Source organism: Chelonoidis abingdonii, chromosome 17, assembly GCF_003597395.2.
Source record: "Chelonoidis abingdonii isolate Lonesome George chromosome 17, CheloAbing_2.0, whole genome shotgun sequence".
NCBI classification, from domain to species: domain Eukaryota; kingdom Metazoa; phylum Chordata; order Testudines; family Testudinidae; genus Chelonoidis; species Chelonoidis abingdonii.
In genome coordinates, this window is record NC_133785.1 from 12,657,409 (window position 1) to 12,676,028 (window position 18,620).

Here is an 18,620-nt window from a genome sequence, read left to right on the forward strand (position 1 = left end):
GTAATCCGATATGTTAATATCGAATTTAGCGCTACTCCTCTCATCGGGGAGGAGTACAGAAATCGATTTAAAGAGCCCTTTATATCGATATAAAGGGCGTTGTAGTGTGGATGGGTACAGCGTTAAATCGTAGTGTAGACCAGGCCTAAGGTTCACTAGAGCTTTATTTATATAATGAAATCTTTAGTGGGAAGGCTGAATTCAAGCAACATAATACTTTAACTCTACAACCACTGCCATAAAGCAGCTCTGTACAGGTATGCATTATTACTGGTATAGCTGGTTTGTCATCACACCATTAGCCCTTTCACCGCCCTCTCTCCTATCTCCCCATCTAAGGGAGTGCAGGTGCAAGAAGAGAAGGCACATGTCTAATGCATTTCAGTGATATGAGGAGAGTAAACGTGGCACACATTTTCACGCTCTTAATAGTCATATCTATACAAAAACATTACTTCAGAGGATAAATTGCAAACACAACACCTTTTAAAAGCCTTTTTTAAAGTCTGCATTAATAAAGTAATTCAAGAAAAACAAGCATCGTAGACAGGGTAGAGCTTAGGAGCTGGCATGTCACTTCAGAAATCTCAAGCTGTGTAACTAATGGCTGACGGGAAAGCCAAAAGGTGCCATCATAACAATCACAGAAAATGTCAATCATTCAACCCTTCAGTTTTTTTCAGGTCATAAAGGGTTCCAGGATAAGTTAACTCCTTCTGCTGATTTTACAGAGTGGCCAGTAAATATGCTATTTATGTATACCTTTTTAATTCTTGTTTTTAAAAAGAAAGCTTAAAAAATTTAAAAAAGTTTTCCCTGGAAGGTCTATCAGTTAAGCTAATTTGTTTCACTTGATTTTGGAAAAGCTCTTTCAAAAGTAAGGTTAGACATTACAGCTGGCTGTACAGTTCAAGGAAAAAGGCAGAAGAACATGGTTTCTTTCCAAGTCAGCTTTATACCCATTTAATTGTATAGGTACACAAAAAACTGCCCAATTGCTAGATTGCCTTACATTTCATTTATTAGTTATACTGTATTTAAATTTCTCCCCATTAGCAGACATACATTCACTAAAAGGCATAATATGGATGCCAACCCATAGTTTTATATATTTGCTCTGCCAGATATTTTCTAAGTGTTAAAACATTTGCTGATTTGGATGATACAGTTTCTATGTCTAAGACAGCATGTGACAGCATGTTTACTTATAGAGATGGAGATACAGGGCGAGTCAGCTGACTTCTCCGACAACCAGAGCAGGCGGATTTCAGTAGCTTCAAACTCAGGAGGAAGTGGAGAGTCAGACAAAAGGAGAGCTAAGTAACGAATCAACAAGTCTTGCAGGAAAAAGCAATAAGAACAGCCAAGTCACACAAGTTAATAAAAGGAGACCTCAGGGTGAACCTTGGACAGTAACACTGCCCAAGCGCACTGCAAAGAGAGGGCAAAGAGAAGATTCAGATCATCTGATTTTATACTGGCAGCTAGAGTTGGTCGGGAGTTTTCAGACTGCACGTTTTTCTGTCAGAAAAAGCTCATTGGTCAAAGGCTAAACATTTTGTAGAAACATGTCAATTTCTACTAATTTTCATTTTTGAAAAACACCACATGAAACATTCTGATAACATGGAAGCATTCTGCTGTGAAATGTTTGGAATGTTGTTTCAATCAGTTTGTTTTGAAACGACTGTTTAGAAACTTTTTAATTAAAAAAAACAACCCATTAAAATCAGAATATAATATTTTCATCAAAAAATTCAAAATAATTTTAGGCTGGGAATTTCATTTCACAGGAAATTGAAGCTTTTGTTCCATTCAAGAACATATGGAATTTCCCATTAAATGGAAATCTGGTTCCCACCCAGCTTTTTAGGGCAGTTACTTCCCAAACTTAGCCTTAGCCCAAACCAATTAGTTTTCCCCCGAGTTTTGAGAAAATTTTGGTCATTTGGTGGGTTTTGTGAGAAGGAGCTATTTTTTCCACCTTGCAAAACTGTAAATACATGTTTTTTTAGTCAGGGCTACTAAAGACAGAAAAACAAACCCATCCAGCTTTAGTTATAAACTTTGCTGGTACACAATCCTTAACAGCAGCAAATGCCAATAGGCTAGTTTAGGGAAAATATTTTAAATGAAAGGTTAACTGAAAAAGAATAATTTCAGAGCATGCTCGAAGGGCAAATCTCCCTGACACCATTTACCTCCATGAGGAAGGAGCTTCAAAAGCACAGCTGAACTATAAAAGCAATAGTTAAAACGCCACAGTGTACAGTTACAATTCCTTAATTTTCTTTACTATTTCAGGTTTTGTAATGCTCTAAATATATCAGACATGCATACCAAATTAAATGTATTTTATACATGCCATAGCAAAAAAATTATTCAAAAATCAGAAATGTATTTTCAACAACACGTCATACATAATACGTACATATACATTAAAAAAAGATTGATGCAAACTCTTGCAAAAACACAAATTTTGAAAGTCATCTAAAGCTAGAAGTCTTTAGTAGCTGTTTTTTTAATAGTTACATACAAACAGAAGAGATGCTTTAGAAAAAATACAGGTGGAAAGAATATTTTCGGATTAAGTAAATTCCACTTTCCTATTTAAGAATTAGCTATATTACTGTAACTTTCCAAATTATCATGACTTGGATCTTAAAAGCTGGTGTGTGACAGCTCTATTAACTTAGAAGTGGGATCACTGCATAGTAAGTTTATTGACTAAAGCATTCAGGCAGCACAGGGATTGCCAAAGCTCAAAGACAGCCAGCACATAGCCAGAGAAAGCAACTTAGAGAAGGCAGGCAGAAGGAGAGCATGAAGTTGAAAATTCTCCCCTCCCTCTTCCTCAAAAAGACATTAACCAGGATTTTAATTTAAGTGTGTATTATGAAGACTCGTCCCCTCACCCTCCGGGTGAAGGGCAGTAATTTCTCCCTCTGTTTTGTGTCTTTAAGAAATGAAGACAGAAGTTTTAATAAAATATTGGACAGGTATCCAAAAATCTCACCAGTAATATCTTTCTCCTCTTTCCACTGCCTTCAATGGGCTTTCAATCAGATCTTTAGTTTTACTCTAACTGAAATCAGGGTTGTGATTTTCCACAGCTCCAAAAAAAAAATCTCATTGGAGGTTTTATTAAATGAAAAAAACTAGGGCTGTCGATTAATCACAGTTAACTGACATGATTAACTCAAAAAAGTTAACTGAGATTAATTGCACTGTTGAACAATAAAATACCAATTTAAATTTATTCAATATTATTGGATTTTTTTCTACATTTTCAAATATACTGATTTCTATTACTACACAGGATACAAAGTGTAGTGCTCACTTTATATTATTATTTTTGATTAGAAAGATTTGCACTGTAAAAAATGATAAACAAAAGAAATAGCATTTTTCAATTCACCNTCAGAGCTCTCTGTCCAGAAGAGTGCAGTGCTAGGAACAGCTAAGATACTGCGCAGAACCCTCAAACTCCCAGGCCTCTGGTAGAGGACCCGAGGTTGAGAGGAGAATTTTATAAAATGTATATAAACAACCCAGAACGCATGTGCACATGTTTTTGGGGAGATGGGGATGGGGAAGGGTGGCATGTTATTGATTTTATCTTGTTTTTAGCTCAAGTATTTATAAGAACTTAACATTTTTGAAAGGACTTCTGATGTTCTAAGTTCTAATGTGAATTAAAGATTTAGCTATTACAAAAAGTTAAAGAGAAGTAGTGAGAATATCAAAGTTTTGATCTAAAAAATGTTAAATATAAAAAGTATATTTCACAGTAAAAATGGAGAGAACATTACATAAATGACACTGGAGGGCAGAATTTTGGGTGGAAAAATAAAAAACTAGGTACTTACTTAGCCATGAGTTTTGCTATTCGATGACAGTCATTCTTGTCATAAAACCAGATACTGTAAATAGACACTTGAAAACAAAAAGAAAACAAGACAAAAAACTGTCAAAAATCAGGTGGTGATAAAACAGCTCAGAGTAGCAGCCCACTAGCACTAAAATACACAGATTACAATCAATCTCCACTCATCTATTCTATGCATGAGTAAGTATCACTTAGCAGGTAATTAGGATTACTAGTGTGTGCAGAAGAGGCATGAAAAACAACAAAATCAGTTAGGTTAGGAAATTACATTTCATTGGGCACCTTAAAATGTACAAAAAATTAAAATAATTTTTTATTCACAAAATGACTTTAGTTTTGCAAGTACTATACATCTTCCAAATATTCCAGCTTAACGATCATGACATCATCAAGAGCATCTAGCACTTACGTAGTTCTAGTCCAGTTAATATTTGACATAAAACCATGAACTATTTCAGTCTGTTGCTTAGAGGTCAGTAATAGTTTAAGTCGCACATAAAACTGCCTTAATGAGACTTCAGCTGCAGTATGGTAATTAAGCCTTAGTCTTTTTTGGCACCTTCACTCATCTAAAACTCTCCCCACTGGAAATCTAACTCTGTGCAAGGGCGGCAGCACTGAAATTCCAATCGTACCAGACTTATGTCTACAGAGCTACTTAATGCTAGGTACATGGTAGACTCTACTCCTAACATTTAGTAAGCATAGATCAGCTGAGGTCATGAAGGCCCTGATTCAGCAAGGCATTAAGTATATGCTTAATTTTCATCATGAGATCAGTACAACTAAAACTTGGCTGAATCAGGTTCTAAATCACACTGAGTTGAAAGATACACCAAGTGAAATGGAGTAAATTTTTCAAAAATAATATTTCATTCCACCCTCGATAGAAGAGTAGGAAAGAAACTCATGCCTTTGGAAAGATGGTGTTTCCAAGCGACAGCTCAAAGCATCTGCCAAGTGTGTGATCTACAGTAATACTTTATCTCAAGTGCCCTGCAACTGAATTATGGTTAAACAGAAAAATATCAGTTCACAGGGCCATTTTAAAGTTCAGTAACACAAACAAACACTGAGAGGTTCTTCGAAAAAGACAAACATCTTTTTCATGATTCTGGACAGAGTCATTTCAGTAACCCATTAAAATCTTTAAAAATGATTAGAAATACTTCTGTATTCTATTGAAATAAGCTATTTCTCTGAAAGATATCCTTGCCAGTTCTTAGATTTGTAATTTGCAAATGGAACACACCTAATGGAGATTTGGTTTATTTAAAATAATTGTATTTGGATTTTCTAGCTGTACTTAATGCATTTGTTTACCAGATACGCATAGCCAACAAATGGAATGCAAAACAGGTAGCGAACAGATTCCTGGGTTGGAAGATTGTTTTATCGGGTTTGTCAATAACATTTATCTCTAGCCTTAATTGGAAGCAGTGCCATATGGAAAGCAACAAAAATGTTTCCATTTATTTATTGTACGTCACAGAAAGGATAATAGCTTCTAACATTTCGACCTCAAAGAGGCCCTTGACCTCACTACATGTGAGTAAAAGATTTCACCTATCAAAGGTGATAATGCAGTTTTCCACTCCATCAAAACCCCACAAAATACATTATTCACCTGTCCATCTCCATTAAATCCTATTACATACCACAAGTGTTTGAGAAGTCGCTTTATAAAAATAAAAACATTTAAAAAAATCCACTATCTTTCTATTACGGTTCTTGTTAAGATTTTTATTACGTCTGAACCACTATTTGGTTAAACTATCCTCCAAATTCAAAAGGAAAAAGTTCTTAAACTGAAATTCACATTAAGATATGAAATTATTTTGGCCTATCAGGGCTCAATGGGGATCCAGAAAACTTAATTTACCAACCGTAACTTACTAAGCCTCTGTAATGTGAATAGCAGTGCTCAAAGTGCTGCGCTGTAACTCCCGAGCGTGGATGCTGCTGGTGCAAACTAAAAGCTTCCTAGTTTGTGTCACACAACCAAAGTAGATTGATCTACTGCACTCGCATTCTAATACACACACACACACACACACACACACAGTTTAAGGCAAACAAATATACTTTTCTAGGCCTAATCTTTGGAATTTATTAAAAAGCATGCAAGAGGCCCAAAGTTTAGGATCTGCAGTATTGAAGGAGGTTGTTGCCTGTCATCCATCATAAAATCAAGATGACTGAATTGAAGGAATATATACTATTGCCAGAAACTGAGCTAGTAAAGAGAGTCTTCATACTTCATACATGCAAAAATTAAAACTGTTTTACAGAAATACTATGAAAAAAACCTTACAATTCAGAGAGAATTAAAAAAACCCCAAACAACTATCTGAGCTGCCAACTTAACATTATGAAAGCTTGGTTTCATTTTAAACCATTTCTTCCTTAGTAGGAATCCATTCTGTAGCACAATTTAGCATTATAGAACAAGCATCCTCCCCTTCTCCACTCCATTATCAGAAGAACTGCTAACAGGAAAAAAAATTCTTCAAAAGCATGTTTGCTGGAGAAATAAAGATAAGAAACCTATAATGATAGCTTAATGGAGGAAAATGATAACAGTAACACTCAATTCTGTCAGAAACAGACCAGCACAAGACCAGAAATGCATCCCAGATCTGCTCTGTCTACCAATATATCATAATGTTTCATTCTGTGCTGCTGGCAAGGAGTCACAGGGAGTTACCATGAAAGCCTGTCAGTGTCATTTATGATGGAAAACAGATTACCAAACTATTTACAAGGTTTACTAACAAGATACTATTCTGTGTGGATTTCAGACACTTTCCCAGATTATGGTACTCACTTTCCCTCCCTCTTTTTAATAGCACAACAAAATCAGATGTTTTATGCATAAATATTTAATATTAAAATTAGATTTTTGAACGTGTTTCAAATTATATGTTCATGTCTGATACGCAAACTACTGCATTTTATTGTTGCACATATAAGACATTACTTAACAATCCTTTTACCAGATGCAGTAAAATTATTAAGTGTTTACTAATTCCTTGTAAACTGATGTCCTTTCTCCTGGTTATATTAAAATCCTGCTAAATGTGCCCTCGTATGCAAGGAGCAGTAAACTCTCCTTTCTATTACATTGATTACATCCACACTAATTGAACACAAAATTATTTGCTTGTGATTAGTGGGACTGATTGTAAAGACTATGTATCTCTTTAAAAACTCAGTGTGAGAGATTACCTAGTTTCACTATTCAACGATATCCCTGTCATCTGTTGATGCACCAAGTGTACAATCGCTTTTCTTCCTATTGCAACAAGAAAATACTTGATTTCATTTTCACTCAGAATGGACACAATTGCTGAATTAGTTTAAATGGTATTGAACATAAAGTAGTAAATTATGGCCTAATCCATTATTGTGTTGCTCTGGTTTTTCCACTGATGTCACTCTACCAATCTTTCCTCTATTTTTATTTTAAATTTACTGAAAGCTGAGCAACCTCTTTAGTGGTAAGACAGAAATGCTGTCATTGTTTCACATCATCAACCAATATCTTCAGTTAGATTTGTATTTTGCATAGTCACGCAATCTAATGTAATTAGTGTCATTCCTGGGCCATATCATAACCAAATCTGAGTTGACAAACCAGGAATAAGTTACCTTTAAATTTAATTCTGATGTGAGATTAAAATGCCTGGCAAAAATTTCTATGCAGTATTTTTTGTTCCATGGCTATTACTTAGCAAAATATGTTTAAAAAGAAGAAAAAAAAATTAATAAAAATTGCTATTAAAGGTGAGTTTATCCTGCCAAGGGAGCACAATACTATAGTTCCAGGATGAAGGCTTTGAGAAATATATTTGTATCATATTCCATTGTTTTTAATCAGGAAAAAATTGCAGAAAAACAATATCACATAAAACAAGACCTAACAACAGCTGCCGGAAAACATTCTGTATTTCACATGAAAACAAAAAAGAGATGATATCTCAGTGAAGTGTGGAACCTTAAAACACAGCACTCAAGGACAATAAAGGAAACATGTACCTTTCTTCTTGGCAGTTGGTTAGCACAAACTGAGGATAATCAAGGAAACAAACTCCTTCTAACAATTATTTAATCTGTTGTCCCAGAGAAAAATTAAGTGAATTAACCTAATCAGAAAAAACATTCTCTAGTGTAAATAGTATTCCAGATTTACTAGTAGCGTGTGCTAAATCCTTTACCCAACTTACACGTAAAAGCCAAGTGCTAATGGATTTGCTCTGAGACAAATCAAATTTCCTCACTCAGCCACAACATGGATTACTACTTTGCAACAGTGACCTCGAATAGGAAAGTCACCGCTGTTAAAACACCATCTCAAAGACCATACTATTCTTACTATCCTCTACTTGAACTCTATCGAATGCCCTCTCCCCTCAAAAAACCAAACCAAATCACAACTACCTCCTTATCTTGGACCAGTAGGTTGAGCTAATGCAGTTGCTATAGATCCATTCTCCTTCAGCAATCACGGAGACAGGACATGCTGGATACATTGCTGATATGAATGATAATGGGACAGTGTCTTTAGGCTAAGACACACAGCACTAAAAGCAATTACGTAACTTTTTTTTACATTCTGTTTGTAAATCTTGTGAAAATGAAACAACTAATTTGGTTTTTAGTGTTCTGGATACAGAAGGTACTTTTTAAGCTTTAAAAGGCCATTAAATGACAAGCAAAGACGACAGCAGCTTGTAGTTCAGATTTCATTTTGAATATCAGTGCAAATCCCCCCCCCGCCCCCGCGGATCTACCTTCTCTGTCGTATTAGTTTTCCTACCCTTGAACTGGGAAAGGGCAAGCAGAGAACTACGGCAAGGAAACACCACAGTACCATATTTCTTCTCTTAATATTAAAAAAGTTTATGTTTAGCATCTATCTTTTCAGCACCATGGAAATTAATTCTCCTGACCTATCTAGTGAACTAGATTTGATTAAAAAACCTCTACATCAAGAAAGAGACCTCAGATACAAAGGGAAAATTATAAGTGAAACAGAATTGGAAGTATACTTCTTGCAAACTTTTAGAGGTAAGTTTATTACTGTTTAAAATGTTCGACTCATTTTCTTTCACTGTAAAGCAGATTAAACTTGTTGAGAATATTACTGCAGAGCAATCATAATCTGGTACATATTTTAAATGAAGTTAAGATTTGATTTCAATCACAAAATGAACGTTTCAAACTACAAATGCATGTTGTTGTTGCTATATGTACTTTCACCAGTATAAATGAAGGGACGAGAAATCACGGGGTGTGAAATTCTGTAAAAAGCTCACAATGCATGATTTTAACCAAGATTCTGGGACAACAGTAAACATGCATTTAAAAGGTTGTTTTTGATGTTATCAGTGTAATTCAAATGCTTCTCGAGGGAAAAAATTTAAACTTTTCGAACAGCATGAACTATATAAGTCACCTTATGTCTGAAAAGATTAAGGGAAATTGACAAGTGACCACAATGCAAGCAACAACTCTGTATTAAACTATACAGAGAGTGGGAAAATATCAACAGTTTTGCCACATATTATATATTTTACAACCAATATATATTCAGTGCCATACATATAAGACAGTATAACGTACACACCAGCAGAGACAACGGAAAGATTTGTTTTCATAGGAAAAATCTTAAGATAAATTCAAAAAGTGTCAAAGACTAGAAGAAAACAGATAACTCCATTTCTCACGCTTGGGATCATTCTCGTGCTTTCGCCATTGAATTCACTACTTCCTAAAACAGAGATGGAATATTTCTTCTTGTTATCTAGTCTAGTAATAACTCCACTTTACCAGGATATCACCTTAATTGGTATAATGTCAAATAAGATCTTAAGTCATCATAAGTTGTCATTTCTGTAGCAGAGAGATCTGATACATTATGGATAAAGAGTTAGGATTTCAAAGCAGTATTATATACAATTTTCAAAGCTGACAGCGACTTGCCTCACTAATGATTAAAGAGTTTTTGGTACTGTTCTAGGATGCAAACAAACAATCTGTCTTAATCCTATGTTTGTTTTTGCAAAACATCTGTATTTGAAATAGGAAAGTTTTTCCCTTTGTATTTTTGAGTTAGGAAGATACAAAGAGAAATAATAGAGTTTCTAAAATAAATAACTTTAAAGAATAAAATGGACATGGAACACACCACACAGAGATAGATACAATGGATAAATGATCTCATTAAAGACTAAACAAACTCAATGAGAGGAAAAAATGAATGAAAAACTAGAAAAACAGAAGTTATATGAAAAAAACATATTAGATCACTTTGTCCATCCCCATGACAGTACAACCCATGACAGAGAAGATAACTGTTCAATTAATACATTTGTGTGTAACAAAAATGTTTCAGACATATGCAGAGTACTCAAAAAATACTGCTGAAGAAACAGACCGCTCTAACAGATCAGTATTCAATTCTAATTACAAATCTAAACGACTTAATAGGAAACATTTTTATTAGTCCAATACTAAAACCATTAAAGGCTATTTGTACCATCAGATGAATACGGCACTATATCTGACGTTTTTGTTTTGCAGTAGCTACAAATGAGCTCTAATGCACAATAAACTTGTCATAGCAATTCTGCCATAGGAAAAATGTGCATGCAAGTCATAACCCCTGGTGGCTTTATGAAATGTGTAGACTACAAACAAAAAGCCTGACAAGCAAATCATTCCTACTATCCCCTCCAGCCAGGCAAGTTACCTGTCAAAAGCAGCCAGCATAAAAATAATCATCCGAGGGCTACTTTGTGGTTGACATGAGACCAATGCAGTTCATAGTCAATAGATTTTTGTATCACTCAAGGAGTTCCCATGCTGGCAGTCTCACCAGAGGTGTCACAGACTGAACTGAACTGAACTTATCCCCAATGATTCTTTCAGGTTAAGGCATAATGGCAGGGCATGGTGAAGAACTTCTCAATGCCACTGCCTTCACAGTTTCTGCTGTGTTTTAAAAGTGTTATTGATATGGCACTTCTTTAATATCAACATTTAACTTGGTGAAAGGAAATTGTTTTGCCATCTTTTACCCTTGCTCTATGTTCCTAGGGAAGTGCAAACCTTAGCTCACAGCAGGACCACAATTCCTATGATAAATAAAACAGATTAACTCCTTGCAGGATCAGAAATGTGGAGCAGCTTTGGTGGCCATGATATGGGCTGAGGTTTTAGGAGTTCTTGAGAAATGCGAAGCATTCCCAGCCCATCAGCTCAGGAAGCAGAATAATCAGTACAAGATTTCCTCATTACACTGAGCACAAAGTTATCATTAACTTAGACTATAATAGTGGGTTTCATAAATGAGCCTGCTTCCTTGCCTATTTTGAAATGTACCTTTCTTTAGCTCAATGTATGGACCTCATCAAATTCAGTGAAAAAGTAACTAAAACAAAGGGACTATGTAATTAGGCCAGTTCAGGATTTTAAAAGTGAGTCCCTGAAAAGGCAGCAATACTAAATTATTTCTAGTGATCATGCTTGGCTGACTTTATAAAAAAAAAAGCACAAAATGTTTAAATATCCCCTCTCTGGGACTGTTAAATTTTACGAACATGAAGGGAAGAACAAAAGGCTGATTTTCCATAAAGTAATCCGTGAGGATGAGAATAGGGTGGAAAAATTTGCATACATAGAGAGACCAGAATTTTCCCCACACACTCCCCTAATCCCTGTAATCCTCAATTTCTCCCCCAAATGCACTAAACTAATATATTTATAAATTCTATATTACTCTGTAGCCCCACAACTTGTAATTAGGAGCTAACAAAACTGTAATCTCAACTATATTATACTGGAGATAATGCTCTCTTTTCCAAATGACTTTGAAATTGCACAGGAGTTTCTCAAAGCAACCAACTACCTGTGTAAGAAAAAGGGCAGACTCTCCTTTCAGAGCAGTATTATTCCCATGATTTGTTTGACCTCAAATAAGAGAAAAAGCCTATCACAAAGATAAGATAATGGGCTACTGCATAGTTGCACCTTGAAAGGAGAAAAAGAATTTAAGGCAACAGTCATGAATTATCTTCCTCTAAAATACAACTTACTAACTCAAGGTTAAGTGCTCTTCAGATACAGCCCGCTCATTTTATTTCTCTAACAAAGGGGTTATCTGGTTTACTCTTTCTATGAAACAGTATTCTTTTAAAACTTGACATCTCCACATATTATGTTATCTTTGAAGTTTGCATGTCAGGGAAATTCTGGAAGTTCAGAAATCTCAACAGGACAGAACTCAAAAATTGAAATGGGAAGAGAAAAGGAAGGAAAGGAGAAGAAACTAGAATCTTATCTGATATAAAGCTAAGATGCAGCTCTCTATGCTCTAGTATTTAAACTTAGAAATTGATCTGGACGGAGCTAAGCAAACACTGCTGGACTCAGGGAGAGACAGTTAAAGGGGTCAGCTGTCTGTGGCTCAAAGGGAAATTACTGAATGGAGAATTACAAAACTTCACCTAATAATACTGCATATTATTATGTAGGTGCAAGCTCAATGTTTTCCTTGCATGGTTAAAGGATATAATATATTTCTGTGCACGTGTGTCGAGAGGGAATGCATAAGCATGAGTCCACTGTATCCTAACGTAAAGAAAAGAAGCTCCTTCCCATGAATTGAGCAGTCCCCCACCCTACAAGCAGCCTCGTTTCCATGAAGCAGCTGACTATACTCACCTTCCACTTGCAAAATAAGACACTGAAAAACTAAAACCATATAAAATCAGAAGCCACAGTCACAACTGTTTTTATTTTTAAGTCTAAAGTTACACATAAGACATAACCAGGTGCAGCAGAATTGTTCTACAAAGTTTCAGAAAAATTTTGCATACAATATACCACCCTGTATATGTGATCCCTTTTCTAAAATAAAAGGTTGACTTATGACCTAACAGGATGAATATCAAACTATGTATAGTGCCCCTACATTGATAAAAAACGGTTAAAATAAACAGCAACTTCAAGGTAATGTGCAGCTACATATAACTGTATTAAATCAAGTAGCGTAGACAAGGAAATAGCCGCAGACATTTCATTAGAATCTGACACTTTACCTTATACTTGAAACAGACGATTAGATCAGAGAACCTGAAAGTGGCCTACATCAGAAGACAGAGTTTGAACTTCTATAGAATAGATTTTTAAAACATCTATACTCACAGCTAGCATTTCTGTAAAGAAGAAAAGGTTCATGCAGTTGAAATTCCAAGTCTTTATTTACTGGCTCAACTAGGTTGTGCATATTCAGTCGATTCACAATTGTAAAACCATAGTAGGGAGAAGCTGACCTGTTTCATTGAGAATAGAGTCATTTGTTAAATGTATATCAAGTTTTTACTTAAGCAAAAATATTATCACGTCTATGCTTTCAAATGCCAAAACAAAGCATGGATTAAGAGTATAATTTGTTAATGCCATATGTGCTTAGTTAAAATAGCCACCTTCACAATATATTTTTATGACAAACTGTTACACAGTTCAACCAAGCATTACTAATACTCTGTTCCTTCCCTTCACATGAAACTTTACCAATATAGGCAGATATGTTTATAAATGCAGAAACCAGTAAATATCTCTCCTTAATACATAGCTACTAGTTATACAATCATGTTTACATGTAAATAATCCAAAGCAAATATATCATGCAATATAAAACCAAGCCTATGCACATAAGGAAACATTTTATAGATTCAAATGAATTCTACAGCAGAACAAATAGTCAAAGATGAGTAAACAAAAAGAAAAAAAGATACTTTAATAGTTAGAAGTAGTTTACATGATCTATCTATCTAAAGTGATCCATCTGGGAAAAGTTTCTAGTTTTCATAAGTAATAGCAAGAATGAACAAAACTGAAACTTTTGGTGAGCAGAACAGTGAAAATCATAGCAGTACCAGATTTAAAAATATTCCTCATCTTACTACAAAAGAAGACTCAACGAAATTAAAAAGCAGCAAAATTAAAACTAATTGAAGGAAATACTTCAGTTTAAATTTTGCTTTTAAAAGTGTTATAATTTTACATATACTACTTATAATTTTAACTTGTTGAACTTGGCACTTCAAGATATTATTGAGGCCAAAAGGTTTAATAAGGATTCAGAACAGGATTTAACTACAGATGACATCCATTATTAAAAATTACAATCCTGAAAATACTCATGCACATATTGAATCTTATGCACTGTAAAGTATCTTTGAAGTCAGTGCAACTACTCGCAGTGTATAAACATAAGAATGGGCAATGAGTCTTCTTAAAAATCAGGGTCCTGTGGGTTTAGACCCCTTATGTTTCATGGCATAGGACAGTCACTAAGGGCCTTGTCCATAGATAACTGAAGTCAATGGAAACATATTGATTTAATTGGGCTTGGGATCAGACCCTTTCTGCCTGGAATTAGGAAGAAACTTCTCTCATATGTTTTTTGTACCTACCAGACAGGATATTGGATTAGATAGTCTTACTGGTTAAACTGGTATTGCAAATGCTAGTTTCCTAAAGTCTTGTGGAAAGACCTTTGCCGGCTTATGAGATTTTATCAGCTTGAAAAGAATGTTTGTATTTCCTCCTAAAAAACTCAGTTGGCAAAATTTACCTCTACCTTAAATAGACAACTTCATTAGAATCAAAAAATATTAAGAGTTGAGCATTATTAAAAGAGCAGGGAATATATTCAGAGAGGATCCAAAAGCACCCCTACTTGCCTCATAAAGGGAGAGTTTTTCCCCCCTAGACCTCAAAATAGTTCCTAAGAGAAAATGAATATACAGAAAAATTGCTTTGACAAGCAGAACAACATTTAACTTCTAAATATTCTGGGTAAGACTTGCTCTACAGTCTGGCATTAGAAAAAAAACAAGCAAACACCTGAAGGTCAAAACAAAACAATTTCATATTTGTTTCCTCTTAAATTATTAGATTATAATATAGCCTTATGCTCAGCTATGCCTTTTAACACTTATGTGAACCTAGCAGCAAGATGATTTTTTTCTGGTCATATTGTATGGATACCCCGAGGAAAAATACACAATCACAAACAAAAATCTGCTTCATTATAATCAGACGTAATTAGCTGTACAGATTTCATCAACATCATGACCACATTCACTAAGGGCACAACAATGCAAGGTGCTGAGCACCTCCTGAGAAGCACTGAACATACTTGATTACAAGATTTATGCACATGCTTAATTTTACTACTGCAAGTAGGTCCCATTGAAATCAACAGGACTACTCATGTAATGAAATTAAGCATTTGCTTAAGTGAATATTGGAATGGTGCCCAAAGGATATTCAGAACCTCACAGTGCTACAGACATAGGAAATACTAGTAATATTAAACGGGCTGCTGCCTGTCTCAGGATGGATAAATTAATTCTCCATTCACATATCTTGCATATAATGGAGCAATAATTCATTGTTAAATTAGTGATTTATCTTTGGTTTAAGATGAATCTGTGGCGATATTTACATGCTATTTCCCATTAAGGAAATATTGGGACATTTCTCTCAAAGTCACCTGTTAAACGAATCAAAAATCCAAAAGCGGCACACATACAGACTGCTGGCTTTTAAAAGACAATCTGTATCATAACCAGTGGAAAATGGCAGACTCATTCACTGGAAACTATTTTGAGACAGATTTGAAAAAAAATATAAAATTATATAATTCATCATTTCTGGAATACAGAAGGTAGAGGAAACATCATCACTTGGGTCATTTAAAGCACTCAGGAATATATTAGGAAATGATGCCGTATTACCAAAATTATTAACAAAGCAACCTAATTACGACCTCCATTTCTGTGATTCTCTCTCTTCATTTTATTCATTTATTTTCTTCAAGATTGTTACTGAAAAGTTATGCGTGTGCTTTTTGAAGAGTTATATGCCTAGATGCTAAATTTATTTTTAAAACACGAAGTTGGAGGTGAATTTCTGGTCAAATATCAGAATTAGTTGGAAAGCCTACTGTGACAAAATCTAAACTTAATAGTTACGTACTTCACTAAAGGATTTTTTTTACAACTTACCTTCTGTACACAAACAAGGTACCTTCTATGTCAGTCTTCTCCTACAATAGACAGCAATTACAGTTATTTCAGTGATACACTTACTCACACAGTTATGCAGCATTCTAACAAAAGAGTTTTTAGTACCATCTCACAAAAAGGTTTGACATCATAGGCCTCAGATTTAATCTCTTATTTTTTCAGTGAATTGCAAATCCTTTCAGGCAAATATGTAGTTATACATGTCACCTTGTTGATAAAAACAATTATTCAATTTTTAGAGAAATTTCGGATTACTTTCTCTTCCTAACCAGCTTCACTAGAAAAGTTAAAATTAAATATTTTCTTTATAGTAACCCCATATTCATGCATAGTAATACAAGTATTTTTTTTAGTTTGCAAAGTTAAACATCAGAGAATCCTGTGGCACCTTATAGACTAACAGACGTATTGGAGCATAAGCTTTTGTGGGTAAAAAACCTCACTTCTTCAGGCTTTGTTTTATACATTAAAAAACTTAGCTAAAAAGAAAAAAACCCTTACCACCTGCAAAACAACATCTGACTCCTGCAAATAACTCTGAATTCAACTGGATTACTCTTGTGGAAAGTTACACTCATGCTTAAGTTTTTGTAGGACTGAGATCTCTGAGGCCAGAGGCTATTCAGTTACAATCATGTAACTGGAAGCCTGTGCGTCTTTGACAAGATTTTATCAAAAGTAACCCCAAAGCTCTCTACACTCAGGCCAGGTCTACACGAAGCGCGAAAATCGATTTTAGATACGCAATTTCAGCTACGGGAATAGCGTAGCTGAAATCGATTATCTAAAATCGATGTACTCACTCGTCTTCACCGCGCGGGATCGATGTGCGCGGCTCGCCATGTCGATTCCGGAACTCCGTTGGTTTTGGTGGAGTTCCGGAATCGATGTAAGCGTGCTCAGGGATCGATATATCACGTCTAGATGAGACGCGATATATCGATCCCCGAGCAATCGATATACGACGCGCCGTATCGGCGCGTTACAAGAGTGGCCTCATACTAAACTTCTTTTTTTAGAAACATAATGTATATTGATGGCCTTTGTTTTCAAAACTTAAAAATGTTCTTGAAGTTAAACAGAAATTGTATTTAAGCAGAACAGTCATTATCAACGTTTCTCAAATTCCACACTTTGTGAATCTCAACATTACCAGCTAGTGAAAAGTGACAACTAAAAAGGTGTGTGTGTGTGTATAAACAAAGCAGTGAGAGTATGAAGGGCAACAGGCAAGACTACAATACTTGCTACAATTATAGAAGCACACATTCAAGCAACGTCATAAGGAAAGTCTGTTCTTTCTTACCAGACATTCCATTTCACTGATTTAAACTGTCTCCACAGCCTGGGAAAAGTACGAGCTTTGGGGGTGGGTGGGAAGGAGGGGCAGGGAAGGTGTGAAGATCTCAAACTTCTCAGGGTCACAGCCCCTACCCCGCAAACCACAGCGCCACAATGTGAACGGCTCAGACCCCTGTGGCTTCCTGTCCCGGGGGGGGCAGGAGGGGAAAGGGGGCTGCTGGCGCCCTGGTGGAGGGAGTTTCCGCGGGTCAGTGGCTACAGCTGCACGCTGAGGACGGGGGAGGAGAGGGTGTGTCGGTGCCCACCCCCGAGAGTAGGGGGAGGGCCTGTGCCCAGCTCTGCTCCGCGGGGAACATGTGTGCGGGGGGCTGGTGTCGCTCCACACGGCTACGGGGCGGGAGCTGTAGCTCTCCTAGGGGACGGGCGGAAGGCAGGATCCTGCTCCCCACTTACCCACTCGTTGGCTTTGGGGCTGAAGCTGTAGAGCGCGACCTGGCCGGTCACGTCGGCGATGCTGGTGATGTAGGGATCGTGCCGCTTTAAGGCCGCCAGGCTCATCTCCTGTCCCGCTTTACTCAGCGACTCCATCTTGGCTCCCGGGAGGAAGCGGAGGGGGAGGAGGAGAGAGCGACCAACGCGGAGTCACGTGTGCAGCTTCCCTGCTCTCGCCGGAGCACCGCGGCCTCAGCGCCGCCCGTTCCGCCCTGGAGCCGCTGCGCTTTGGTTCCGCCGGCTCCGCCCGGGAAGCTGTTAGGGAGCCAGCACCCTTCCTCCCACCTCCACAGAGCTCCTAACGGGGACTTGTCCCAGGGAACCCCAGCTCCTCGGCAAGGCCCTGTTCCGAGTTCAGAGCCCCGAGGGACTCCCCGCTCTGGCCTCCCTGGCAAGGAGCTGCCCCGAGCTGGGCCGTCGGGGTGTTTGCCTGCCCTAGAAAATGAGGTGGTGTGAACACGATTAATCCTTGTCTGCACTTGCTGCAGACTCGTGATTAGCATCGTATTAGGCAACAGCTTAATCTTCAATTGAAGACAATCTGGAGGGACTGACACCCCTACCTGCACCCCCAGGCACCTCTGCAAAAAACAGTCACACTCCCACCCTGGACCTCTCCCAGGAGCTTTGCAGGACCGTTTCCCCCTTTCCCACCATCTGGAACCCCAAGGGATCCACCACTCCTGGACCAACAGATTCCTGTCCTTGGCTTGAATCCCCGAGGTTGTACTCTCCATTCCAGCTGAGATGTGTCCCTGGACCCCTGAGGGGCCTCCCATGGATCTGGCTACCCTACACCCTTGCAGGTATCAGAGGGATAGCCGTGTTAGTCT

The 18,620-nt window shown here is 37.0% G+C and overlaps 1 protein-coding gene across 1 annotated transcript in view; it reads right to left on the bottom strand.

Moving 5' to 3' along the window:
- DCP1A (decapping mRNA 1A) overlaps positions 1 to 17,949 on the bottom strand; it is a 54,125-nt gene extending 36,176 nt beyond the window's left edge. The window contains exons 1-5 of the mRNA XM_032804182.2: positions 17,749 to 17,949; positions 15,973 to 16,013; positions 13,100 to 13,227; positions 3,870 to 3,936; positions 2,045 to 2,108 (exon numbers count right to left, since the gene is read on the bottom strand). Of these exons, the coding sequence (XP_032660073.1) occupies positions 2,045 to 2,108; positions 3,870 to 3,936; positions 13,100 to 13,227; positions 15,973 to 16,013; positions 17,749 to 17,883 (435 nt within the window). The 5' untranslated portion in view covers positions 17,884 to 17,949. The remainder of the gene's footprint in view (positions 1 to 2,044; positions 2,109 to 3,869; positions 3,937 to 13,099; positions 13,228 to 15,972; positions 16,014 to 17,748) is intronic.
- Positions 17,950 to 18,620: the final 671 nt, after the last annotated feature.